This window comes from Stenella coeruleoalba (genome assembly GCF_951394435.1).
Source record: "Stenella coeruleoalba genome assembly, chromosome: 15".
Taxonomy (NCBI): domain Eukaryota; kingdom Metazoa; phylum Chordata; class Mammalia; order Artiodactyla; family Delphinidae; genus Stenella; species Stenella coeruleoalba.
In genome coordinates this window covers 52903749-52931555 of record NC_137161.1, presented here as the reverse complement: position 1 = coordinate 52931555, position 27807 = coordinate 52903749, and the positions used below count along the sequence as shown (strand labels likewise).

The 27807-nt window shown below is 56.0% G+C and overlaps 3 protein-coding genes across 6 annotated transcripts in view; 1 reads left to right on the top strand and 2 right to left on the bottom strand.

The window, feature by feature from the left end:
* The window catches only part of MGRN1 (mahogunin ring finger 1), a 56430-nt gene extending 46951 nt beyond the window's left edge, over positions 1-9479 (bottom strand). For 3 of the 4 annotated variants that reach the window (XM_079943674.1, XM_079943675.1, XM_079943676.1), the window contains exon 1: positions 3656-3896. In XM_079943674.1, the coding sequence (XP_079799800.1) occupies positions 3656-3743 (88 nt within the window). In that variant the 5' untranslated portion in view covers positions 3744-3896. Of the gene's footprint in view, positions 1-3655; positions 3897-8988; positions 9157-9355 lie in introns of those variants that run through there. The other variant, XM_079943677.1, reaches the window with a different exon arrangement.
* A 126-nt stretch (positions 9480-9605) lies between these two features.
* On the top strand, positions 9606-14750 carry UBALD1 (UBA like domain containing 1). Its single transcript, XM_079945061.1, has 3 exons — positions 9606-9833; positions 13249-13311; positions 13635-14750. The coding sequence occupies exons 1-3, from the start codon at positions 9714-9716 to the stop codon at positions 13986-13988; spliced, it is 537 nt and encodes a 178-aa protein (XP_079801187.1). The 5' UTR covers positions 9606-9713; the 3' UTR covers positions 13989-14750.
* Positions 14751-17902: 3152 nt separating this feature from the next.
* The window catches only part of LOC307198487 (uncharacterized protein C16orf96), a 42828-nt gene continuing 32923 nt past the window's right edge, over positions 17903-27807 (bottom strand). The window contains 4 exon segments of the mRNA XM_079945458.1: positions 17903-18623; positions 19762-19947; positions 20358-20502; positions 21098-21135. Of these exon segments, the coding sequence (XP_079801584.1) occupies positions 20497-20502; positions 21098-21135 (44 nt within the window). The 3' untranslated portion in view covers positions 17903-18623; positions 19762-19947; positions 20358-20496.

Here is a 27807-nt window from a genome sequence, read left to right as displayed (position 1 = left end):
TGGGCCTGCGCGTCTGGAGCCTGTGCTCCGCAGCGGGAGAGGCCACAGCAGCAATGAGAGGCCCGTGTACCGCAAAAAAAAAAAAGAAAAAAAGATGTTCAACATTATCAGGAAAATGCAAATCAAAACCACAGTGAGATACCTCTTCACACCCACTAGGATGACTATAATTAAAAAGGTAGGCAATAATAAGTATTGACAAGGATGCTGAGAATTTGGAACCCACACACACTGCTGGTGGGAATAAATGTAAAATGGTGCAGCCATTATGGAAAACTGTCTGGCAGTTCCTCAAAAAGTTAAACACATGACCCAACAATTCCACTCCTAGGTGTATACTAAAGAGAACTGAACACACCAAACAAACGTTCAGCAGCATTATTCATAATAGCCAAAAGGTGGAAACACCCCAAGTATTCGTTAACTGGTGAAAAGATAAACAAAGTGTACTATAACCATACAGTAAAGTACAACATGGATGAACCTCAAAAACAATGCTAAGTGAAAGAAGCCAGACACAAAAAAAGACTACATGCTGTACGATTCCAGTTGTATGAAATGTCCAGAAAGGGCAAATTTTAACGACAGAAAGGAGATCAGTGATGGGGTAGGGGTGAGGGTGACAGCAGAGACTGCCTGCAAACAGGCACAAGGCAAGGAAACTCTGATGATGGAAATGTCTAAAATTGATTGTGGTGATGGTTGCACAATTCTATAAGTTTACTAAAATTCTCCAGATCATAGGTTTACAAAGGATGAGTTGTACGGCACACGATTGATACCTCAATAGCTGTTATGAGTAAAGTAAATAAGTACAATAAAAACAAAGCAAATGCTGTTAAATTCAAGCTAGGTACTGTTGCAGGGCATGTTGAAAACTTCAAAGTAAAAGAAAATTGGACAGGGACTTCCCTGGTGGCACAGTGGTTAAGAATCCGCCTGCCAATGCAGGGGACACAGGTTCTAACCCTGGTCTGGGAAGATCCCACATGTCACGGAGCAACTGACCCTGTGCGCCACAACTACCGAGCCTGCGCTCTAGAGCCCGCGAGCCACAACTACTAAAGCCTGTGTGCCTAGAGACCGTGCTCTGCAGCAAGAGAAGCCACCGCAATGAGAAGCCCGCACACTGCAACGAAGAGTAGCCCCCACTCACTGCAACTAGAGAAAGCCCGCGCGCAGCAACGAAGACCCAACGCAGCCAAATAAATAAATTAAATAAATTAATTAATTTTAAAAAAAATTGGACAGATTTTAAAAGTCCTCACATACACACACACACACACACAGAGGTAACCATGAGATGATGGATGTGTAAATAACCTTATTGTGATAATCATTTCCCGATATATACACATATCAAATCATTACACTGTACACCTTAAACTTACGCAACGTTATATGTCAATTATATCTCAGTAAAGCTGGAAAAAAATTGGACAGTGTTACAGAGGTGTTAAAAAAATACTAGCACCCAATGATTCTTTCTAATATAATCAACAAAATTGACAGAGACCTGAAAAGATAACAACTGTCTCATAAATTGATTGTACAGTCCATGGTCCCTAAAATCATCTCAACCCCCCTTCCGTCCCCAGTCCATGCTTGGGAACACATACTCAAGTACTGCTTAGGTTCCAGACTGCCTCCCGGAATAAGGTGGCCCGAGGGACAGGAAGCAGAAAAGACAGCCTTTGAACTGGAGAGGCTGAGCACTCTAATCACTGGCAGCAAAATCGAGGTGGCCCATGGTATTCACCTGGGTGCCAGCCCCAATAGATTGTGGTTGACTCGGGTGTCCACAGAGTGAACCTGACTGATTAATAAGGTCTACCAAACAGAATCCAAAAGCAGTGCTGTAAGTGCCTTGTATTTGTGATTTTGTCCAAATGCCCAACTGAAGGGACATCAGGTTTGCTCTGGTCCCAGGCGACAGGAGGTACCACCTTAAACTTTTTGATATCTCTTCCAAGACACTGCTAACTGCTATTAGAGTCTAAGTTGTTCACTTAATTTATTTTTTGAGCCATTATAGGAGCTAACATTTTTCAAGGACCTCTTAGGCGCTAAGCACTGTTCTGAGCACTGTATGAGGATCAGCCCATTTTACAGATGAGGAAACCATGACCCAGGGGGCTAAGCAGCTTGCCTAAGATGACTCAGCCAAAGACGGGCTGGAAGAACATCAGAGATGGAAGAGGATGACTTCAAACAACTGCTCCATCAGATCTGGGGATGTCAGCCTCCAGGGGATCTCTATACCAGGCTGGGCTGCCCTGTCCTTGTGCCTGGGAAAAAGCAGGCGTGGATATCTCCCGTGCCTAGTAGGGAACAGAGCCCTCTGCCCAGCTCTGACTGCATCCCCTCTGACTGCCCCGAACTGTGCTAGTCTCCACTCCCTTTATTTCTGGTGGTCCCAGACACTTGCCTTCTTTCACCTTCCAAAATGAGCGTGAAGCAGTTCTCAAACTTGAGTGGACATCTGACTCACCCTAGGAGTGGGTTTTAAATGCAGGTTCCTAGGCCACAGCAGACCCCAACAAGTCTGAGGCAGGGCCTGGGAAATGCATGTTAAACAAGCTTCCCCACTGTTGGAAGCAGGTGGTGCTGGACCATACTCAGAGGAAACCTGGCCCAGGGGATGCCCACAGGCCAACTGTGAGGCCTAGAAGACCACAAGATGGGATCAGATATTTCAGAAGCCAGGATCAGAGGCTCCAGTCTGAAAGTCTCCATGATGTCCAAATGCCCTGTTCTCTTTCTTCTCTCCTTTCCAGGCAAGTGACCAGACGAGGAGATGGAGCATGAGGAACCCAAACTAAAGTTCCAGGGCAGGCCACACTCCTCATCAGAGGCAGAAAAACAGTGTGGATGAGCACAACTGGTCTGGTAGTCTGACTCATGGTCCTGTACCCAGATGAGCTTCCATCCAGCTCGGAGACCTTGGAAAAGTCACTTCCTCCCTGGGGTTCAGGTCTTTCAGCCACAAAAAAGGAGACTGGAGAACCTGGTAGGTCCCCTCCAACCATTCCCTGGTTGTCCAGCACGGCCTCCCAGCTCCTCTTCCACCGACAGTAATGCCTCCTTGGGCCGAGACCCCCCCCCCCCAAACACAAGCGCCAGGTCACAGGAGAGCTAAGCCTCTGTCCAGACGGGACGGATAGTGTCCAGAACCACTGGCCAGGTCTTCACAAGAAGCCACCAAAGAAAGGGAAAACCGGCGATGGAATGATGTCAATCCTTTTGACAATGACCACTTTGTAAGCACAAGCAAAGCATCGAGCACCGTGCTAAGCCCTCCCAAGCGTCGCGCCCCGGAACCTCACGCCGACCCTGGGGGATCCCTATTGAGCATACCCCAGTGTGCATACAAGGGAGCTGAGGCGCGCAGGAGTGAGCTGACTGACCCAAGGTCACCCAGCCGGGACGAGGCAGTCAGCGCCGTACCGACCCACGCCCCGGGGTTCGGATGGAGGGCGCGTGGAGCTCCATGCAGGGAAGCTGCAGGAAGGGCCGCGGGCCGAGCAGAGCCCCCAGCCCACCCTCCGAGGAGGGTCGTGCGCCCAGCCCCGCCGCCCCCTGCCCGCCCCGCGCTCCAGCCCGCGCCTCGCTGTCCGCAACCGGGACCGAGACCCGGGCCGGGGCGGCCGCTCACCGGATTTCGGGGGGTAGCGATAGGCCGAGTTCGCCTGGATGTCGATGTCCTCCACGCCCGCGATGCGGCGACTCAGGATGGAGCCCATGGTGCAAGGCGGGCCGGGCCGAGTATGGGATGGGGGCGGCGGCGGCGCCGGAGGCGTCCTCACGCGGACATAGCCGGTACCAGGCCGCACGGACGCTCGCCCACTGCCACGGGCGCTCGGCCTCCGAGCCCCCACCCCCGGCTCGGCTCGGGGCCAGACGCCACGGCAGCCCTCCGCCCCCCGGGCCCGAGGCACCTCGGGAAATGGAGTCCCCTTGCCGCCGAGGGTGCCCGGCGGCGGCGCGGGATACCCACCTAGGAACTACATTTCCCAGGAAGCTCTTCGCCCGGGCTCGCTGAAGTTGTTGACAAACGGTCCGGGACAAACCAAATGGACCTGAGTCCAGAGGGGAGGAACCATCAACCACACTGCAAACTATCCTTCCCTTTGCATTCCAAGCACAAGACTAACATTGTAACTCTTTAGCTTTTTAATAATCTGTTCATACATAGATCTTGCTAGGAACCAACGCCTTCCATTTACTCCCTCTCTGAAATATCTCCCGGAGCATGGTTCTCCCCACTTCCCTGGGTTTAATCTCCTGGCCCGGCCAGCAGAGGGCAGACCCTTACCTGCCACCCGCAAAGAGCTGGGATGGAACCCAAGATTACCTGGAGCGGTGCACACAGGGGAAGGGAAGCAACTTTTCCGGAACTCTAGGCATCTCTCTGGCTCCACGTCCAGAATAATTCTTTGAAGACATAATTTTAAAGTCCCCCGTGGAGGCAGTAGACCTCTCCCCATTTTACATATAGGGAAACTGAGGCACAAAGAAGGGAGGGGGCCACACATAAGGGTGCTCAAGTTTACAAGAATCAGGGTTAGAGTTAAAGCCTCTTCGCAGATTGCAATGTACTTTCTTGGCTTTGTGACTCACACAAAACTCTGTAAGGCCAGGTGAGGATCTGTTTCTACCTACTTTTCATTTGAGAAACAGCAGTTCTGAGGAAGAAAGTGACTTCCCAAGACAAGCCTGTCTATCCAGAAAGGAGCTAGGGAGGGCAGAGGCTGTCTAAGAGTCTCAGATGGTAAATTCACCACAGTCCACATTAAAGTGAGTCCTACACCTTTCCAGACACCAGAACCCAGAATACAACCTTCCTATTTTCAGGGGACCTGGGAAGCCAAAAGTAATAAAAGAAGTGAGGGACTTGTGTTATTATAAGGGAGAGTCCAGGTCTTGGAGCCTGATTTAACCTCTCTGCCCTGCAACCAAGATCCCCATTTACTGAGCACCTACTATGTGCCAGACATTGGTGTTGAAGGTTATGCACATATTCTCTCTTTTAATTCTCTGTTGTAGGTTCTATTTTCATTCCCAATTTACAGAAGAGGAAAGAGGCCAGAAGAAGTGAAGTACCCCACTCAGCTTGCATAGTAGATAAGTGGTAATAAAGCTGGAATTTGAACCAGGCCACTCCTCTTAATGCCACACTCCCCTGCCACCCCCAGCCCCTACCACCCCAGAGACCAGGAATGCTCCAGTGCCAGATTCCCTGTCTCTTGCTCCCAGATGGGCCTGAAGACATCCCCACCCCATGTGACCTTTCTTCCCTTACTTTAAATTTCTTTCTGTTGAATCACATAACACTGTTGAATCATATATACACAAATAGGTATACCAACACAGCATTCAATTTATCGGTCTCTCTGCTTGTGGGGAGGGAAGGAGAGTACTGAGGGCCTAGATGTTCCCACTGAAAAATAACCCTAAGAGCATGTCCTCCCTACAGATAGTGGGCCAGGGCAGTCATTTCCATGGGCTGATGTTTGATCAATTAAACATTCCTCTTAATAGAGCTTTGGACTTCGGGTATATTTTTCTGTGCTTATCCATGCCCCGGTGGGAGACAGGCCCTTTTTGATTTGATACTGGTTCTACTATCAACATCTTCGCTGGTTCACTTATTTATTCAACAAATATTTATCATGCAGCTACAATGTGAAAAGCAATGAGACAGGCAAAGAGCCAGGAAATAGAGATTAAATGGTGAAACCACCAGATATGAAACATCTAGTGAGGAAACAGACACTACAGGTGAACAAGTGTATAAATACAAAATGTGGTGGGTGCTATAAGGGAAAGGACTGAGGTGCAGTGAAATACTAGGAGAGACCTACTATTCATAGGGGAATCAGGGAAGGCTTCTCTGAGGAAGTGACGTTTAAGCTAGGACTTGAAATACAAGTAAGAGCCAAGCAGGCAAACGCTGAGGGAGTAGGCAGCCCAGGTTCCAGGCAGGGAGAGCAGCATGTGCAAAGGCCCTGAGGAGCTGAGTAAGATCAATGAGCTCAAAGGCCAGTGTGGCTAGAATCAAGTAGGCAGGAGAGTTCAGGAACAGAGGTCAGGAGTGAGGCAGTGGCCAGATCTCAAGGCCCCTCAGTCAGCCAGTATCGGGTCCTTTGAAACATGAAGAAAGACCCTAGGCATACTTCATGGCTAGTATGAATCCCTCAAGTCGACTTCTCAAGCCTTCTGAGGGGGCAGGATCCCTGCCTATTCATTCTTGTGCTCCCAGAGCCAGGCACCCAGTGGATGTCTGATAAACACATCTGTGGAGTGATTGAAGGAATGGAGGTGGAGAGGAGCCCGGGGTCCTGGGCCTACCATCAACTGGCTATGCCAACTTTGCCAAGGTCCTCAACCTCCCTGGACCTCAGGTAAGATGAAGGCATTGCCATAAATTCCTTTTATACCTCCATTATCCCCCATCTACTGGCCCCAGCTGTCAGGCCCAATCCGAGCCTGCTAAGAAATCCAAAGTCCACTCTCTAGCCAGGCTGATCCTGGCTGAAAACAAGGTTGTTTTTTCCTTCCCGCTGCCCCTGGGAAAACAAGCTGGCTGGGGGGCCATAGGGGCCAGAGGGGTGACCTTTGCTCCTGCTAGCCCCACCTGCCCCACCCAGCCAGCCAGCTGGCCTGGAAGAGCTCCTTCTGGGCTGAGCAAGTCTAGGCAGGTAACTGAGTAGTGCCCAGATGAGAGTGAGGGAAGGGGTGAAGGTACTTCCTGCCTCCCTAAGCAAGAAAAGCCCCCAGTGGTCCCTGCCAGGACAGTGCCCACCCTCCTTGGCCAGAAACACACCCTGCTGGCCCACTGGGTGCCTACTCTTTTCCACTGGCTCTGAACACTGTCAAGAGTGTAAGGAAGTTTGGATTCCAGCCTCGGTTTCCTTATCTGTAAAATGGAGCTTGGGTTCCCTACAGTGGTCCAGATGGAGGCAAAGAGGTGAGTGCTAAAATGGTGCTCTGAGCACCACAGGCATTAATCCCCCAGAGCAGTCCTGGGAGAGTTCTAAGCTGCTACCTTGGGTTCTACAAATGAAGGAACTGAAACTCAGGGCCAGAGAACCTTGTCCCAACATCAGAGTCATTGGCAGAGTCAAGACTAACAGCCAGGTCTGTCTGGCTCCAGAACCTGCTCACCTTCCACCATACCCTGTTGCTGTCCCAGTAGTAATAGTGATAGAGGTAATGACATTCAGAACTGCCCACCCCGTGCTGTGCTGAGCACTTTGTCCACATTAATTCACACTTATGATGCTTTGTGAAGGTGAGGGGCCATTTTTAATAAGAGCAGAACTCTCCTGGCACCATCAAGATTTGCAAAAAATGGTGCAGCCTGAGTGATCCCCATGTGGCAGAAAGGGGCTGAAACCTTATTTCCTGAGTGGACTTGGGAAATAAGTCCCAAGGTGACTTCTGCCAGGGTTGAGGCACCCACCTGAAGGGGACACTGAGTCCTCTCCCTGCCAAAGGGCCAAGCTCCCATCTCCAGCCCTCAGAGGCCTTTTAGCAGTCCCACTGCTCCAGGCTCCCCTCCTTCCCCCAGCTATCCCGATGCCCCAGCCTCCCCGGAGCCCCCATAACCTTGGGAGCCTTCAGGTCCTGTCCACCATCTTCCATCCTCCTCCTCTTACCAGTCAAAGCCAGAATCCCCTGGAAGGGTTGAGGGACCCAGGAAGGGCTCCTCCCAGAGCCCTGCAGGTCCTCCTCCTCCCCCCAGGGTGGGACAGTTCCCTCCATTCAATCTAATTCTGCAACAAATCCCTGGGCAGGGACGGACTCCCCTGGAACCAGACAAACCTAGAACATCACCTGACCCGGACTGGTCCTCTCTGCCACCATCTGGTCTCCACACTGCTCAGCCACAGTGATCCTAATGCACACAACGGATCAGATGTAGTAAACCCCCTCAATGGCCTTTAGCCCACCATCTCCAAGGCCTGTGCCTGCTTCCTGAAGGTACTTTCCACACTTGTAATTCTACATCTCTTCTTGGGATTTTTCTTTTTTTAATTTATTTGGCTGCATTGGGTCCTCGTTGCTGTGCACGGGCTTTCTCTAGCTGTGGCAAGAGGGGGCTACTCTTCGTTGCAGTGCGCAGGCTTCTCATTGTGGTGGCTTCTCCTTGCGAAGCACAGGCTCTAAGTGCACGGGCTTCAGTAGTTGTGGCACACAGGCTTAGTTGCTCTGTGGCATGTGGGATCTTCCCGGACCAGGGTTCGAACTCGTGTCCCCTGCATTGGCAGGAGGATTCTTAACCACTGGGCCACCAGGGAAGTCCCTGTTCTTGGGATTTTTGATGCACGCCCCCACCCCACGCACCAGCCGACCCTTCTAGAGTTTGTTCTCTGCATCCCTGGCCAGATCAGAGCCAGGAACAGAGTAAGGGCCCAATAAAGAGTTGCTCAACTAATGAAACTGGTGTCCAGGGAGCGCGGGGAACCGGGATAAGGTCATTCTGAGCCGCAGTGACGAAGCCCCCGGCCCCAGCTCCGAACCCGCCCGGCCCCTACACTGCCGAGCGGCAACGTCAACCGGAAGCGGCGCGTGCGGAGCTGTAAACACAACCCTCAACACCCTACCTAGCGCTCTCCTCAGCCCCGCCCCCGCCCTCCACGTGACGCGCCCCGCCCGCCCCAACCCAGTGCCCGCCCCCGCTGTTGCCTCATTGGGCGGCCAGCTTTGTTTACCTTATATGGCCAGGTCCTAACACCTCCCGACAGCCCATTGGCTGAGACGCGGCCTCATTCACTTGACGTCACAAGGACTGAGCGATGCAAATAAACCAGGGCATTCTGGGAATGGGAGTTCGGGGCCGCCCCGGAACTGGCGCCGCGCGGTCCTAGAGTCCGCCTACTAAAAGCTGAGATTTCCGGCAAAGCGCACGAAATTTTGCGTGGGAAAGTGCGAGCATCCCGCAGAGAGTATGCAGAGGCTCCAGAGACTGCTGGTCTCGCCTACCTGTCTCGGTCGCCATCCCTTCCTCTGACGTTCCTTGGGTTTACCGTGTGCTTGGCGGAGCGCCAGGCCGGGGAGGGACCCGTGTCACAAGTGGGCGACGCGAGCTTGTGCCCTGGGTGTTGGGGTGACTCGGAAGGCTTCCTGGAGGCGGTGACTTTAGGCAGAACCCTAAAGGGCAGATTAATTCATTCACTGAACGAGTATCTGTAGGCGCCTACTGTGTGCCAGGCTTTCGGGGCCTTATGGCCCTAGTGCTGTTGATTTGTGCCAAATTCTTGGCCCATCCCCCTCCCCAATAGTGCGCCTACTCAACACAGAGGGATGCCAATCACACTGGGGTTCGGGATACTGGGATCTTGGTAAATACCCTGAGGCTGCGTTTGCGCCCATGCACAGTGTCTATGGCCCCCGTCTCCTGACCCTCCTCAGTTCAGTCACGGGCCTCGGTACGTGCCCGTCCAGCTTCTGCACACAGTAGGCGCCCAACGCTCAGACACACCTTCGGCCCCGGGCTGGCCCGCAGCTCCCGGCCGAGCGCGGCGGAAGCGGCGCGGGACTACATCTCCCAGCATGCCCCCCGCGGCCCGGAGCGAGGCGAGGCTCGGTGAGTCAGAGCCGCACAGTAAATATTTGTATTAGCCGGAGCCGGCTCGCTAATGGTGGACGCGTGAGGCGAAGGAGCGCGCGGCGGCGGGAGGCCGGAGCGGGCAGGCGGCGGAGGCGCCATGTCCGTGAACATGGACGAGCTCAAGCACCAGGTCATGATCAACCAGTTCGTGCTGACGGCCGGCTGCGCAGCCGATCAGGCGAAGCAGCTGCTGCAGGCGGCCCACTGGCAGTTCGAGGTGCGCGGCCGGGCTGGGGCCGGGGCGCGGGTGTCCGTCCCGCGTGGCTACGCGTGCAGTGGAGCATGTGCGGGCCGGTGTGGACACGTGCCGCGGCGCGCTTGGCCGGGGTCGGGCCCGCGCACTCGGCCCGGAGCCCCGGCGGTCGCGCGCCCCGGCGGCTGGGCCGCAGAGCGCACACGCGGCGTGCGGGTCAGGCCCGCGGCGCGGCCGCGTCTACGCGGCCCCCGGAAACGCCGTCCGCTCGGGGTGGGCGGAAGGGGCAGTCTGCCTCCCCCGGGCCCGAATCCCCGCCCCCCAAATTCCTGGGCGATCGGTTTTGGGGGCCCCCCTTTTTGTGCGGGTAACGGCCAGGGCGGGGCGGCGCCGAGGCCCAAACGGACAGACTGGCGGGCGGCCGGAAGGAGGACGCCCCAGGCCTGGGCCGAGCTGGGCCCACGCCGCCCCCGCCTTGGGAGCTGCGGGTTTAAGATAAGGGAGCCCCGAGCCCGCGGTTGGAGCCGCCCGGTGGGTCTCAGGGTCTGAGGATCTGCGTGTGGGCTGGACAGCTCGGCGGCGCGTGTCCACGTACATGTGCATTTGTATTTACGCACGCGCCACGCTGCGCGTGGACATGTTGGCGCGCGTGCGCGCGTGTGTGTAAACACGCAGTCCACCGGTGCGCGGGTGCGGGGTGTGTACCCACACCACAGGTCGCCGTTTTGCAGACGGTGCTCTCGCGTGCGCACACATGTGTACAGGTGTTGTGTCGGAGCCCCCCACTACAGCTACGTGTGCATCTGTGTACCCTGCTCCAGAGGCGTGTCCAGGTGCTCTCCTCTGTGCTGGCCGGCGAATCTACCTGCACAGTGCATGGCATGATATACACGGTTCAGTAGCTTCTAGCTTTCAGCCAGCTGGGCAGGAGGTGGGGCTGCCCCAGCCTGGCCCCCACCTCCCCAGGCCTCCCCGACCCATAGGGCACTAGTGCCCAGGGCTTGTGCTGCCAAGAGGCCACCTGGCCTTCCCTACTCTGCCGCCCCAGAAATAACCCAGGATGGTATCTAGGGATGAGGCCAGAGCCCCTTGAGCTCTTCCCCTCACAAGTGTAAGGTCACAGCCCCAGCCAGTCTGTAGAGTCTGTGCCCAGCCCAGGCTTCAGAGCCTGGTTTCTAGATGGGGAGCAAGCTCAGGGAAGGTATTTGGGCCGTAGGAGGGACAGGGAGCCAGGGTACTCTGGAATTCAGCTTCCTGGGGGTGGGATGGGGATCAGAATTGCTGCCCGAAGGTTGGGACAGTCTGGGGAGGCAGTGGCCTGTCCACCCAGGGGAATCCTTGCTCACTTTCCTACCAGAGATCTCAGGGGGACTGCTAACCCTGCGGTGGTCCTCACATCACAAGATGGGAGGCTGCTCTGGCTCTCTGAGCAGGTCCCACTCTCTGGCCTCAGTTTCCTCAGCTGTACCTGGGGCATGTGAGTTGACCTCTAAGGAGTGAATGGCCAACCCCAGCAGCCCCACCCTGCAGGAAGCTCCCCAATCAGCCCGTTTGTCTCAAGAGCTGGATGTGGCAAAACTTGCAAAACCACATTCATGGCAGTTTGCTTGAGTCCCACATCTGCATACACGGCTCCCCCGTCTGCCTGGGGCTGGGCAGGCAGGTAGGTGTCCGGTCTGCCTGGGGCTGGGCAGGCAGGTGTCCGGTGGGAAGCGGCCCTGCCTGTCCGCACTCTCAGCCCAGCCCACAGAGCCTGGCACCAGCCTGGCAGTCACTCAGGCAGCACTGGTTGGTGTCGCTTGGTCACAGGACTTGAAAATGTAACTTTGAAAATGGAAATGCCTGGGGAAAAACTCTGATCTCAGGAGGAGCAGGAGCAGCTTGCAGACTGGGGAGCTCTGGTGGCCCCCAGGGTAGGAGCCCTGTGCGCCAGGCTCCCTGAATCTCAGTTTCACCATGTGTAAAATGGGGAGGCGGATAGTAGGGAGGTCTGCTTAAGGTAAAAATGGATTGTGAACATCCAATCCTTAGGTCTTCCTGGGAGTGAGTGGGGTTCCTTGTGGCAAACTCCCCTCTGTGCCCTCCTCCCTGGCTGGCTGCACACTTGGACTGAGGGCTGGCGCAGCAGGAGGCCTTGTTTTTGGGTCATACTCTCTGTGATTCAGGTGTTAATGGGGACAGAAGGCTGCTGGAGGGGGACCTGTGTGCTTTAAGGTTGGGGGTGCTTTAGGAAGGCAGGAAAAGGGCAGCCGTTTCTCCCTGGAATCCTCACACACAGCAATGGCCTTCAGAATTGCCGTTGGGGGAGGAATGGTTTGGTGGGTCCCTTGGGGCTCCTGGGGGTGTGTGTCACAAGGAGGTGCTTAGAGATCAAGGCCCTCCCCCCAGCTCCCACACCCATGTTTGGGGACACTGGGGTAGGGCATCTCCAGCAGGAAATTCCCAGAGTAATTCACTTGAATTTAATAATAAAACCCCTAGGGTAAGCCCTAGAAGCCAGGCTGGGTTTCTGGGTGTGTTGGGAGTGGGGGAGGGGCTGACAGCGATGGGCTGTGTGGTGGTGAGCCCGAGGGGGGAGCCATGGAGGGCAGAGCTGCCTGCAGACCCTTCACACACTTGACGCTCCCTCACCCAGCACTTTTGCAAGAGCAGCTGGTTCCTTTATTTTCCTGGATGCCTCTCCTGCAGGGGTCGAACCAGGACACACCAATGCCAGCGGAGGCCACCCTGGGGCCCCTTCTCCCAGCCCCCCAGGGTCACTAGAGGAGCTTGTCTGACCCAGGCCAGCTGCCACCCCCTTTCCCACCCACTTCTCACAGTCCTGGGTGCATACCCCACTTCAGCCTTCCTCCTGCTCCACCACCTTGAGAACATTCCAAGGAAGGCACAGGTAACTGGACAGGGGTGCAAACCCCAGACCATCCTACTTAATTCCGGCTCTCCCAGCTGGACCGTGGATCTCCGGAGGTCACTGCGGCTAGGGAGGGGAACCTGCAAGCCACCTAGTCCCATCACCCTGTGGTGCAGACGGAGAAACCGAGAACCAGGGCAGAGTCCCTTGGCCAGCCTAGGAGAGGAGCAGATGGGTTACACACTCAACATCTGGGTGCCTTTGCCGTCCTCTGGCTCATAGACAAGGAAACTGAGGCTCAGGGAGGAGTAGGGACTTGCCATCCATGGAGTTGGTGGCATAGGGCTAGAATCTGCCGGAGGCCCTTCCCCATGAGACAGGCCCCCATGTCAGGTGAGCTGGAAGCACTTGGCAGCCAGGTGGCAGGCAGTGTCATGAGGGTCCTCCCCACCCACCAGACCTGCCCAGAGGTCCACAGTGCCTCTTTGGGCTGCGGCGAGGGTCGAGGGATGACAGGCATGCTGCCTCAACTTGCCAGGCCAGGGCCACAGGGGTCCTGAGGGTAAGCGTGGGCCTTTCTTCCCGCAGACGGCCCTCAGCGCCTTTTTCCAAGAGACCAACATCCCCTACAGCCACCATCACCACCAGATGGTAAGTGTCCCCTGCAGCCCCAGGGGCAGCCCTGCGGGGCTGTCCCAGTTCAGGGCAGGGGGAAGCCACCCAGGGCCAAGGAAGGTGCAGTGGCTCTTGGCCACGGAAGAGCCGCTGGGATGGGACTCCTGGGAGCCTGGCAGCAGGCACAGTGGGCTAGCCCATCTCGGACACCACACCTTTCCTCTGTGAGCTCCTGGCTGGTGGACCGCCTGCAGGGTGGGGTGCCTCTAGGGAAGGGGCATGTGTCTCCTCGTGGGAGCCCGGGGCCCTTCCAGAAAGGGGGTGCTCACCCCTCCCTCTCTGTTCCTCTTCCCCCACAGATGTGCACTCCAGCCAACACCCCCGCCACGCCCCCCAACTTCCCCGATGCCCTCACCATGTTCTCCCGTCTCAAGGCCTCCGAGAGCTTCCACAGCGGAGGCAGCGGCAGCCCGATGGCCGCCACGGCCACGTCGCCCCCGCCGCACTTCCCACTCGCCGCCACCGGCAGCTTCGCGGCACCCAGCTGGCCGGCTGCGGCCTCGCCCCCAGGGGGGGCACAGCACCACCAGCCGCAGCAGCCGCCCCTGTGGACTCCGGCACCCCCTTCCCCGGTGTCAGACTGGCCGCCCCTGGTCCCCCAACAGGCCGCCTCAGAACCCAGAGCCCACCCTGCCATGGAGGCCGAGAGATAAGGGAGGCCCCTCCCCCCTCCCGGAGGCCAGAACCCCGTGGGGCGGGGGAGAGGACGTCTCTGCGGGCCCCCTTCACCCTCTGTCTGCACCCCCATTCCCCAGAGCCCTGGGGGGGAGAGACCGGACCCTTGTGCCAGTACGCAGGCTGCCCGCATGCGTACCCAGCAGCGCGGGCCTGCGGCACCCAGCTTTCATGGATTTGGTTCAGAGTCGTCTGGGTGCTGGTGGACAGAACCTCAGAGAACAAGCAGCCTTCCCCCGAGGACTCACCTGCCCCACCCCACCCCAGGGGGCTGCGGAGCTCCCTGGGGCTGGTGGGCCTAGATCCCCACCCTCGGGAATGCAGAGCCTTCTCCGCATGTGTGCGTGTCGCTGTGTCTGTGTATTTATATGTATGTCGCTCTTCGAGAAGCAACCTAGTTTATGGGGCAGCTGGACTTTGCATGTTAGAGTGAGCCCCCTCTCCCCTTGTCCGCCGTCCCTCTCCCCAGGGCCCTGCCCCTCTCCCCTGCCCCCTGGGCAGTCAGCCTTGCTGTTCCCTGCAGAGAAAAGGATTGTGGGAAACTCCAGGACTCTTCCCACCCATCCCCCAGCGCCTGCCTGCTGGGGCTGCCTGCATGCCTCCCCAGAGCCCGGGGGTACCCCATCCCCAGTTCCTTTCCCCCTTTTAACAAAGGAGAAGAAAGAGTTCCAAACCACCACCAGGCTCTGTGGTCTTGCCTCGTATCCTAAGCTTTGCTGCCAGCTGGCCCTGTGTGGAGGGGGAGGGAGCCAACGGAGCCCAGAGCAGGGGCCCACCCCCCAGTCCCGCCTGGCTCCACACCGCTCCTGTCTGTTGCTGTCTTTTCAACCACAACATGCTCTGGAATCTTCCTGCCCACCCCAGGCTTTTCCCATGAAGTTAGTTCCTGCCCTGTGTTCCCAGAACCCCTGCCTCCATCTGCTTACCCTTCCCCCTGTCCGACTGGACAGATCCCGACCTCCAGGGCTAACAGCTGCCTTCCGGTCTGCCAGGGTTTCACAGAGGACTTTTCTTCCTGGCTTAGGGCCCCAGTGACTGGCTGCAGGCTGGACCCTCAGCCCAACCTCCAGCAAATATGCTGTGTGGGCAGGGCCCTCCCTTGGGGAGGCACAGGACACAGCACCCGTAGTAAGATAGCAGGCTTGGCTGCAGAGCCCGTGGGGGCTAGCAGCAGGGACCGGACAAGGCTGAGCAGAGTCTAACCCGCAGCTCAAACCTTTGGTTGCTAAGGAGACAAACCACTCGGGCAACAGTGGATCCCCGGCTGCTATCAAGCCAGGCTGGGGCAGGCACCTGTTCTTGCTCCAAGGGAGAAGCCAGGGCGCCCCACTCTGTCCTGGGCAGCCTGTACCAGTGGAGGGCATCCCTGGGGCGGCTTTGGGAGAAGGTAGCCTTGGCCTTGTACCCCTTCGTGACGAGCTGGAACGTGGGGAAAGAAGGAGGCGGGGGCCTCTGCAGCTCTTCACTGACAGACCTTACTCCCTAATCCGGGAGAGCCTGCCAGCACTCAGCCCTCTGTGGACGGCGTCTGGGTTGGGGAGTTCTATTTTGGAAGGGCTCCTGCTTGACAGGTGTCTCAGCGCCTGCCATCAACAGTCCTGCTCTCGCTCCCCAGGGATGCCGTGCTGCCACTTAGCCTCACCTCTGCCCTGTTGGAGCCTGGACAGGCTCTGCGGACCACTGTCTGTCCCCGCTTATCACTGAAGACTGACCGCGGCGCCCCTGCTCTAGCTGTTGCTTATGTTCTGGAAGTGTGTCCTCACCTTGAAGCCCACCCTTCTAATGGCCTTCAGAGGGGGCGCAGCTCTGTCTGGGGTGCCTGTGGTGAGGGAATTGCGGGATGGGGCAGGATGAGAAGGGGGAGGCTGCCCTAGGCCTCTTTACTTTCATCCTTTTGGATGGAAGACAATTCTCAGGGAGCTGCCACGTCTCCCTCCAAGTGTAGGAAAAATGGTTTGTAGAGGCAAGTAAGTATTTCTGGGTTATCTGTGACATGGGGGTCATCTGTAACAGTGTGCCTGAGCTCCCCAGTGCGCAGATTACTGAGGTGGCCGTATGCGTTGGAGCCACACAAGACAGTGTACAGTCCAGAATGTGCACTCAGGCTACCCCTAGGTGGGCCCCTGGGTGGCCTGTAAGTGATCCACACCCTTGCTACTCAAAGTGTGGTTCCCAGACCAGCGGCATAACCTGGGAACTTGTTAGAGATGCAGGACCTCAGCCCCCAGCCCAGATCTACTGAAACAGAATCTGCTTCTGACAGGATCCTCACGTGCCCAGTGGACATTCAAGGGTGAGAACGTCCCAACCTGACCAAGCCTAGTTCTGTTTCTGGAGGCCCCCACGGGCTGGGCCTGGAGGTCCCTGGTGGTCTCATTAGGGCTGGCAGGGACTTGAGGTTCCTGTAGATCCAGCTCTTCTAGCGTGGGCACTCTAGACATCGGAGGCTGGGTCCTTCTCTGCCATGGGCGCATCCTGTATGCTGTGAGATGCTGAGCAGTATCCCTGGCCCCTTCCCATGAGTAGATGCCAGGAGCAGCCCCCAGTTGTGACAACCAAAAAATGTCTATAGGCACAGTGAAACATCCCCTGGAAGCAAAGTCACCCCAGTGGAGAGATCCCACGCTGCCTGTGGTTCCGTAGCTGGCTGCACAGCATGGCCTCCAGGGAGCTCCCAGGCCCCACGGCATCAGAATCCCTGGGGAGGCCCTGACAGTACAGTTTTAAACATTCCCCAGGATATCAGTGATCGACTTGTGAATGTACTAAAAACCACTCAATCGTATACTTTAAAAACTGTATGGGGGCTTCTCTGGTGGCGCAGTGGTTGAGAATCTACCTGCCAATGCAGGGGACACGGGTTCGATCCCTGGTCTGGGAAGATCCCACATGCCGTAGAGCAACTAAGCCCGTGCGCCACAACTACTGAGCCTGTACTCTAGAGCCCGTGAGCCACAACTACTGAGCCTGTGTGCCGCAACTACTGAAGCCCATGCGCCTAGAGCCTGTGCTCCACAACGAGAGAAACCACCGCAACGAGAAGCCTGCGCGCTGCAACGAAGAGTAGCCCCCGCTCACCACAATTAGAGAAAGCCCGCATGCAGCAACAAAGACCCAACACAGTCAAAAATAAATAAAATAAATAAATTTATAAAAAACTGTATGGCATGACACTTATGTGTCATAGCTGTTATTAAAAGTAGAATGGTTCCCGGGTGATTCTGATGCAACACAAGCCCCTCGTGGCAGCTGGGAGCCACCAGACTCGTGACCCTCCAGCATGCAGAGCACAAGGGTCCCTTGGGTCCTTGAGGCAACTGTTCTGGAGGAGGGCCCAGGAATCTGATTTCTCTCTTTTTAAAAATTTTTTTAATGGACTTTATTTTTTAAAGCAGTTTTGTTTTTTTTAATTCTGTTTTTGAATTTTATTTTATTTTTTATATAGCAGGTTCTTATTAGTTATCTGTTCTATACATATTAGTGTGTATATGTCAATCCCAATATCCCAATTCATCCCACCACCACCACTTTCTCCCCTAGGTGTCCATATGTTTGTTGTCTACATCTGTGTCTCTATTTCTGCCCTGCAAACTGGTTAGGAATCTGATTTCTAACAAGGGCCCCAGGCACAGCGGAAACTGGAGCAGGAGGGGGCAGAGGGCAGGGCTGGAGCTTTCCAGCAATGCTGAGGCCCTGCCAGGTGTGAGCCTCTGAGCATCTCTCAGGCAAGCAAAGGGGTCAGGAAAACTCACTCAAGGGGAGCTAGAGGTGGGACAACATAGATGCCACGTGACCCAGAACTCAAGGGCAGCACAGAACCAGGAACTTCAATTTCCCCAAACCTTGAGTCTCAGAAGCAAAACTGAAGGAGTCAGTAACCACCTACTACACGTTCAAGTGTAAACTGGCTAAAAAGCAAAGCTGCTGATGTAGGAACGGAAGAGACTCACATTTACAGCCATCCTCAGGTGTCCACCTCAGGCACCTCCTAGGAGCTGCCTCAGCAGCACACAGAGACCAGCCTTGTCACCTCAAAAGTCCAGCCTCTGGGCTTCGTCACCACTAGACTTGAGCTCCAGATCGCTCTCTTTCCAAGATTCCATTGTGAAAACACCATTTGCATCCATGAGGTTGCTGGAAAGAATGTGATTGGAGCTCTCATTTCTGAAAAGGGTACATGGCAGCATGTGGAATGGAGGCCTGGCCTCCCCAGGTGACAAGCGGTGGGTGAGCCCTTCAGGTCTGATGTTAAATGATCAGGGCGTGGCTGTCTTAGGGGTTTGCAGATTCACAGGCCTCTGATATGTGCTGTTGGGCTTGATTTGTCGGCCAGCACTTTAAAATCAGGAGAGTTAAATAAAAAAAAAAAAAAAAAATCAGGAGAGTTTACAAGAAAAGCCTCACTTCTGGCTTACCTTAGAAAATTTGTAGTATCTGGACCAAGTTCCCTTAAGGCCACAAATGGTTGAAGCTGACCACCACGGTGGGGACATAGCTCAGCGTGTCCCTGGCCAGCCAGCCACTCCTCTGCCCACCATGGACATGTGCGTGTCCAGCGTCTGTCTTGCATCTGCTGGAATCTCTGAAGGGGATTTGCTCTTCATCAGGAGCATCTGTGGAAGTAAATGTCCTGCTCTGTGGCGTGGCAGGGTGGGGGGTGGGGACCTGGGTGTGTGGGGGGGGTGAATGGAGGCTCTGAAATGCTTTCTGTGGGCAGGCAGGGCTCCTCCTTCAGAGCTTTAAAGAGAAGGGCTTGTTCTGAGATTCCCTTGGATGAAGGTGGATTCTCCCAGGGCCGCTGCGAGCCCCCAGGGCTCTCTGGGAACACATTGTGGCCGCTGCAGAAAACCACACCGCTCTGGAGACTGGCCCCCCAGCCCAGTGGCGGGCAGGGCTGTTGTGGCCCTGGAGGTCTCTGAGGGGCTTTTTATAGCAGGACTCATCTGAGGACAGATGAGGGTTTTGACTCCAGCCCCTGCCGCGGGAGGGGAGGGGAGGGCCCACTTCCTGGAGGCCTGTCAGTGGCGCAGCACGAGGTGCTGGGAGCCTGTTGGCAGAGTCCTGCTCTGCTTTCTGGGGCCGTTTCTCATCTGGGGAATATGAGGTGTAAATACTGGGGATCTCATTTTCTATGGATCCTGGGGAAGCCATGAGCAAGAGGAAGAAAGGGGAGAGAGAAGAGAAGCCCCTCTGTGGAGGGGGGTGTGGTGTGTGTGTGTGTGTGTGTGTGTGTGTGTGTGTGTCTGTGTGTGTGTGTGTCTCTGTGTGTGTGTGTGTGTGTGTGTGTGTGTGTGGTCAAGCCAGCCAAGACGGTGGTGCCAGGGGGACCTGTGTGTCCCTAAGAAGTCCCTGCACAGAATGTCCTCCCTCCAGTGCCTCCTGGTGGCCTGCTTTTGGGTACTGGTGGTGCCTTTTACCAAGGCAGATCATCTTGTTTGGGACATGTTTGCTGTTGTTTATACCTTAGGGTTAATGAGTTTGTGGTCTTTGAAAGAAAGAACATGTTCAGTGACCCTTTTACTTGCATCGGTGGGTTATGGGGCTGGGTTTGGGGGTGCAGAGCAATCACCACGCTGCACCTCGAGGCAGGACCCTCTGCTCGGCAGCAGGCATCTCATTCATGCCCCTCATACCAGGCCAGCCCACATGCTTCCCTCTCCACATGACTGATTCATCTCAGTCTTTTGTTTGTTTTGTTTTGGCTGCCCCACATGGTTTGTGGGATCTTAGTTCCCCAACCAGGGATCGAACCTGGGCCCTTGGCAGTGAAAGCCCGGAGTCCGATCCACTGGACCATCAGGGAATTCCTTCTTGGTCTTCAAACTGAAAGTTCCAGGGATCCCCTTCACTCCCAGGCAGACCAGGATGGTTGGTCACCCTACTCCTTGTCCAGCTTGGCCCTGCCACTGTGTCCCAGTCCAGGAGCTGTGGTCCCCCCTGCAGAAGAGGAAGCTGGACCCAGGGCCTCCAAAAATTCCCACTCTACTGACCCCATCCCCAGTTCTGTCTGCTCCCCAAGCACCTTCCCCTGCTGGGATGGGGTGGGCCACCCTTCTGAGCAGCAGCCCCAGGAGTAGGTGCAGTACCTCCCTCCCAGCTGCCAAGACCTGCAGGTCCCACCCCCAGGGGTGGGGCTAGAATAGGCGAGCCTTGTCCTTGGCAAAGATCCTGCCTGCACCTCCCACCTGGGATCAGGTCAAAGGTTGGCTTCCCTACCAACCCCCACGGGAGATAGAACTGTCATCTTCAAGATGGCTCCTGGCTGGCTGCAGTTGGGTTCATGGTTCCCCACCTTTCAAAGCACCCAGTAGGCCTGTCAGTATGAAAATGGTTACACAGTGACCTACCTGGGTCTTGCTCGTCGCTCCCTGGGCTGCAGGAACCCACTCAAGCACTGATTCCATTGGTAAATCTGAGAAATGGGCTGGGAAGGCAGCTACGAGGGGCTGAAAGAGCAGGGCTTGGATGCCTGTGGTTCCACACATGTCAAGGCTGCAGTGCAGGAGACAAGCCTGACCACACCTGGCATGGGCGTGTCCCTAAGAGCCCCCACCTCTCCATCTGCCCGAGCCCAGGCCACACCTCCTTTTCCTGAAAGTTGGACCCCTCATACCTGTGTACAGCACCCACCCAAGAAGTACAGCCTTCTGGGCAGGTGGCCAGAGAGCTAAGGCCTCACTGTGTGACCCTGGGCAAGTCACACCACTGCCCCTCCCACAGGCCCGTGATCTGCCCACCACACAGGACCAGGGCCACACGGGGCGCTTTGCCACGGGGCGACCAACATGACGGGGTAGGGGCGGTTTGTTGTGATTCTCTGCTGAGACTCAGCCATGGTGGTTCTGGACAGTGGTTCTGGGAGGCTGACCCTGGGCTGATGGCCCGAGGAAGGACTGGCAGGTCCACCCACCCATGTGGGACTGGCAAGGCCTCCCCTCGCAGAGGGCATGGGGCCAGTCACCCTTATCCACAATCAGAAAAGTAAAAGATTTTATTCTGGGGAGAAGCTGACAAAAACACTCATCTGTGATATGGGGGTGGGGCCAGGGATGCACTGGCCAGTATCCCCCAAGGCGGTGTAGGTCACCTGGGTCAGGAAGAGCTCGGCCTCATTTGGACACAGTCCTTGGAGAAAGAAAAGAGAAGTCAGGAGTGGTTGCAGGTGAGGAGCAGGGGGAGGGGGAGGCAGGGCTGGGGGACAACTGGTGGGGAGGGGCAGGCACGCAGCATCCAGGACTCCTTTGGCCGCCCGTCCAGAGAACCCTCCTCCATGCCAGCACCCTGGCTCCCCCAGGCGGACCCCCGGGCAGCTTGCCCACCCCACTCCCTGACTCGCTCCAGGAGCCTCTGGTGGATGTTTGGGGGAGCCATGCCCCAAAACTATTCAGAGGGAAATTTTTTTTTTTTTAGTCTTTGTGGAATGTGATACAAGTATCAGAAGCACAGAAAGGGTAGAGGGCGCAACTGGACAACCTAGGGGGTGGAAAGGGAGAAAACGCGAAACGGAGAAGGAGGGACCAGTAAACCGTCCAAGGGGCAGAAACCACGCCAGGCTGCAGGACCCGCCAGGCAGGCATGAGCAGGCCGGGCTCTGAACCCCAAATCAGGACGCTTTGACACCCCCGCCCCCTCCATCAAGTGCATAGGCAGTGAGCGCGGGAACCAAAGAGGCAGAAAGATGCCAAACAGGACAGAGCGGTCCTGGAGGATTCCAGGGCCATTGCTCCAAGTGCCTCATGGATTAGCCAGAAGTAAATACAAACAATCAGGTTCTTTAAATATCCAACTCATAACTAATTACTGGTGGGAACAATCAACAGACAATAAAAAACCATGCACGCAATAAAATTTGGTTCCCATGAGAAAATTGGTCCTGGTAGAAATAATGGTCCCCAAAGAAAATGGACAGTGGCGTTAGCTGTAATTGGAACTGATTCTGATAAAATCATTTCAGCAAAATAAAAAGGAAAGTGATTGTTTTTAAAACCACTTTGTGTTGTATTGAAAATTGGTCAAGGAATTAAATTGGTTTAGTGGGAAATTCTATCTAGAAAGCTGTGTTCTCCATGAAACGTAGCATGAGAAGGATTGTATTACAGGTATTTATATGACAGTTAAAACAGCTACTGGATCAAAATGAGCTCCTTACAGAGACCCTCCCCTAAGTCCAGGGCCCCTGCACCTTCCCCAGACTAGGCTCAGGGCAGGGTCTCCACCTGCTCGGGGGAGGGGGCGACGCTGGCACTGCAGGCTCACAGCTTGGTGGGCTCCTTGGTGGACTGCATGCCGGCTTGGGACTCAAGGCGCAGAGGCCTTGGGTGCCCGGCAGGCCCTGGGGCCGGCTGGGGATCCTGCAGGGATGGCATCAGCTGTGGCAGCAGTGGCAGGGGAGGCAGAGACGGAGGCTGAGCTGGCATGTCGGCTGGGGGCCTGAGGTGGCTAAGCCCATGCTGGTTTGGGGGGGCAGGCTGCTGGGGGGCAGGTGAGACCCATGATGTGTCCCAGGAATATTCTGGAGAGAGGCTGGCCCGATGGGGTCATCTTCTCCACTAAGGAGAAGAGAAGCCCCAAGACTGGAAGTGCTCCACCTCTGCTCACCCAGTCCAGGCACCTGACACTTCCTGGGTTTGGGGGGCGGCCCAAGATAAATGAAACCAGAGGTGGACACAGAAGTGGAGCAGGGCAGCCGAGAGGACACAGGACTTGGAGTCCAGGATATGGACTTTGGCCCAGCTCTTGCATTCCCCAGTTCACGGTCGTGCGCCTCAGCTCCCCCACTTTAAAATGGGCTAGCTGTGCTCACCTCAGCATCCTGGTTAACGGGATAAGGACTGGGTGAGATGAGAAGGGAGGAAGTGCTTTGTATGCTGTAAAGTGCTCTCAGATGCCTGGTACGTGGTGATGTGACCAGAGGAGTCATGAGCTCAGTTGCCCCCAACTTGGCTCACGGGCCCTCAGCAGAGAGGCCTGAGGGAATGAACAGGCTCCCTCATCCCAGCTCTGCAGCCGGCTGGACCCCAGGGCACAGACACCTGGCTTGGACCCCAGGGATGGCTTCTGGGCCAGGAAACCTGGCTGAAGGGTAAAGGTGGAGCCCAGGATGGCTGGAGGCCCTGGCCAGGGTGCTGGGTGCCAGGTGGGGGCCACTCGAGGGATTTTCTCTGGCCCAGGTCTGGGCAGGGCAGGTGAGATATGGATGAGGTGGGGTAGGAGAGCCCCAGGCTGGGACTGGGGGGCCCAGAGACCCTGCAAGAATCCCAGCTGGGCCAGGGAGTTGGGGGGCAGGTACTCACAGGGGTAGATGGCACCGAATAAGGCACTCGGGCGCGCACCCTCATATGGGCTTCGAGCTGGGGGATGCGGAACCTTAACAGCTTGGTGGAAAAGAAAGGGGAAGAGACAGGAGCTGGTGGGGGGTGCTTCCAGGGCTCTGCCCCACCCTGGAGGCCCTTTCGCTCTGGTGGGACCTGCCCTGCTGCCCCCTGCCCCACTACCCGCTGCCGCCTCTTCACATACCCAATCCCCACCCAGTCATGCAAGGAAGACCCTTCCTCCCTCCCCACCTTCGTAAGTCTAGCGCTTCTAAAAGCTGAGATGTCAGAAAAAGGCTTTTTGAAAGTAACTCAAGGCCAAGGAGGAGAGAGACATTATTTTAGCATGAAAAGATACAGGTGACGTGCTGGCCAGCCTGACAGTTCTTCAGCTGTTCCCACCAGGACCAGGCCACCACAGTGCCCCACCCCACCTTCCTGGCCTTCATCTTCTGTGCATGCACATTTTTCTGAGGTAAACTTCACATAAAATTAACCATTCAAAGTGAACAATTCAGTGGCATTAAGTGTATTCACAAGGCTTTGCAACTGCCATCTCCATCTGGTTCCAGAATACTTCATCATGCCCAATAGAAACCTGTACCCATGAGGCAGTCACACACACCCCCATTCACCCCTCCCCCGAGCACCCAGCAACCGCTAATCTGTTTTCTGTCTCCGTAATTTGCCTGTTCTGGACACATCATGGCAGGGGTGGGGGGTCACACAATATGTGGCCTTTGGAGTCTGGCTCCATCCTTCACTTTTGAACCCAAGGCGTCCCCCTCTCCCCGTCCAGCCAAGAGTCACCATGACCGGCCATCCGGACCAGAGACCGCTGTACGAGGTGGGAACGTGCAGGGAAAAGAGGCCATGAGAGCGAATATGCAGGAAGGACGGGGGTGGTGGTGGTATTGGGGGGTCGCAGACGGCTGAGCAGGGCACCAAGTCTGGAGGGGATGGGCCAGGCCTCCCACCTGGGACGAATTACAGGGGCACGAAGCTCCTTCCCATGCAGGACCCCGACTGTTCCTTCTGCTTGGACGACTGTGTCCTTCCCTGGCTGTCTCCTGACCTTCATTTTCAGAGAGTCCTTCAGACCACATGCTCCACAGGGACAACCTCCCGACCCCAGTCATTCTCTCCCTTATTTCCATGTTTCATCTTTTTTTTTTTTTGGCCACACTGCACGGCTTGTGGGATCTTAGTTCCCCGACCAGGGATTGAACCCGCGCCAGAGGTAGCACCTGCCAACCAGCCAACCAGTGAGACTGTCATACTGCTTCCCTCCAAGGTGAAGCACATGAGCCTGGGATACAGATACAGAACCAAGACCCATTGAGGCCTGGGAACCCAGCTCTGAGCCTGCACTCTCCTTGAAGGCCCACAGACACCTTGGATGCAGAGGCCCAAACCGGAACTTGCCACCTGACCCCAATATCTGCTTCTCCCACGATCTCCTCCACGGCTTTCCCACCTCTGCAAGAGCCAAAAGCCAAGCAGCTGGGAGGTTCCCAACGGGAGGGGACATTTGAGCCCTGGCAGATGAGAAAGTTTCCCCAGGGATTCCAGGCAGAGCACATGGCACATGCAGGGGCTCACAGCCTGGATCGTTGAGAGAGCAAGCAAGCAGTTTTGTTTTGTTTTGTTTTTTGTTTTTGTGGTACACGGGCCTCTCACTGTTGTGGCCTCTCCCGTTGCAGAGCACAGGCTCCGGACGCGCAGGCTCAGCGGCCATGGCTCACGGGCCTAGCCTCTCCGCGGCATGTGGGATCCTCCCGGACCGGAGCACGAACCCATGTCCCCTGCATCGGCAGGCGGACTCTCAACCACTGCGCCACCAGGGAAGCCCAAGCAAGCAGTTCTGGGAGGCTGGAGGCAGGGAGCAGACGAGGCTGGGGCGGGGAGTGGCCAAGGGGCCCTGCAGACCAGCCAAGGAGATCGGACTCTGGGGACAATGCACCCCAAGACATCCCTGTCCTAATTCCCAGAACCTGTGACTATGTCACCTTACATGGCAGAGGGGGCTTTGTAAATGTTATCAAGTTAAGGATCTTGAGATGGGGAAATGATCTTGGATTAACTGGATGGGTCCAATGTAATTGCACGATTCTTATGAGGGGAGGCCAGAGGGTCAGAGTCAGAGAAGGAGATGTGAGGACAGACACTGAGGTCAGAGAGATGCACTTTGAAGATGGCAGAAGGGGCCACGAGCCAAGGAATGTGGGAGGCCTCTGGAAGGACACGGAGTCTCCCCTTGAGCCTCAGAAGGAACCAGCCCTGCAGACACCTCGATCTTAGCCCTGTAAGATTCACTTCTGATTTAACCTCCAGAACTAAGATAAAACAAACTTGGATAGTTTTAAGCCCCTGTTTGTGGTAATGTTACAGCAGCCATAGGACACTCACCCTGCCGGGTTCTGAGTGGGGGAGGGGCCTGGTCAGGAGCAGGTTTGAGACCATTCACTCAATGCTGGTGAGGACAGTGAGGCTGGTGAGGCATCTCCCCCTCCATCTGCTCCCCTGCTGCCTCTGCCTACCTGAGCCCTGCCTGTACTTAGCCCCCCTTCCACTGAGACCTCTCTGGAAGTCCAGCCTCATGCTGGGGGCACTGCTTACTAGGGCTCAAGGGTTCCTCTGCCCGGCCTGAGATCCTGACCACTGTGCAGGCATCAGGAGGGCACAGGCTGGCTGGACGGCCCTTGATGGCCCTGTGGGCAAAGGATGGATGGATGCATCTGGGATCAGGCTGGACCTGGGAGGGGGCTCACATCAGCTAGTTTAGGTTTAGATATTGAGTGTGTTTTGGATTAGAATTTTCTTTTGAGTAAAAAAATGTGCAATAAGACAAACTGGTCAAAAGATCCAGCCACAGGTGGGTTTCGAATTGATTCCAATTTCTAGTTAGACTTTGTGGCCCCCAAGCAGGATAAAGCAATTGAGGCATCCTGATCCACTCCTGCTTTGCTGCATGGGTCTGGAGAACAAACAAGCCCTGGGGAGAAGAGCCCCTCGCTCTTGATGACAGCCCTGGGGAGCTGGGTGGGGACGCCATCCGATGGATGACTAGAGATGAAGGGCGGGTCTGTAGATGACCCTGACCCCTCCACCAAGGGTGGGCTCCTGGCAAGAGACCCTCACCTGCTCATTTGTGTAATGCCTCACCAGCTGGTGCAGGGTGAGAGGAGGCAGTGCAGGACCTGGCAAGAAGTTGAGTTCATTAAATATTGGCCACCATTGCTGTTATCCTGCCTGGTGATCCCAGGGGCCCAGCCTGAGTTTCTTCTCGACAGCATCTGCGTCCGGGGGCATCGTCCAGGTGGAGCCATTAACACTGTAAGGGCCACATCTGTGCCCCAGGGGGAATGCAGGGTTCAAGATGGTGACCTGCTCCCTGGACCAGGGCAGGGGCCTGTAGCAGGTTGAATGGCAGCTGCCCAAAAGATGTGTCCCCCTGGAACCTGTGAATGTGACCTTGTTTAAAGAAAAGGTCTCTGCAGATGTAATTAAGTGAAGGATCTTCAGATGAGGGCATCTGAGTTAAGAGACAGAAGAGAAGAAGACACAGGGAGAAGCCACACGAAGAAGGAGGCAGAGACGGGGGTGATGCAGCCACAAACCCAGAAATGCCTGGAGCTCCCAGAAGCTGGAAGAGGCAGAAAGGATCCTCCACTAGGGCCTTCAGAGGGAGCACGGCCCTGCCAACACCTTGATTTTGGATTTCTGGCCTCCTGTACTGTGAGAGTTAATTTCTATTGTCTTAAGCCGCCCAATTTGTGGTCATTTGTTGCAGCCCCGGGACACTAAAGCAGGGTGCTGTCCTCTCTGTCCAGCACACCCAGGAAAAGAGTACCCTTTCCTTTGCTTAGGGGTCTGGTGGATGTTCTCAAGTCAATGGAGGCAAAGTGGGGTGAGGAGGGACACCATGGGCGGAATTTAACCCGCTGACCACTTTGTGGCTCCTGGACCAGCCCCAGTAGGGCAGTGTGTGGAACCCCTCTTCCCAGAGCAGGGTAACCTCAAAGGGGCAGGCAGAGAAGGTATTGCTGGCCCAGTGCAGGAGCTGAGTCCCAGGGTCCCTGGTCGGAGCCAGCTGGAGACAGGGCCTCGACACTGCAGTAACCAGAGCAATTCATTCCATGTCTCCCTCTGGCCCAACCCTCCCCAACCCGTGACAATTAGGACACAGGCCTCCAGTCTGTCCTGGCGTCCTCCTCATCATGCTCAACCCCAGCCCAATCTTCCCACTCCAGGGAGACTCACCTTCCCGAGTTCCTAAGTGTGCCTGCCTTCCACCCACCACAGGGCCTTTGCACTGCTATTCCCTTCCCCCAGATCACTCTCCTCCCACCTGATCCCTTTATCCAGCTAAGCCTTATTCCCTTTTCAGAGGCCTCAGGACAGCAGTCTAGGACGTCCTCCTTGAACCAGTGTCCCTTGTCACAACTCTCCCATCACCACCCAGCATTCTTCTTTGGGGAGGCCA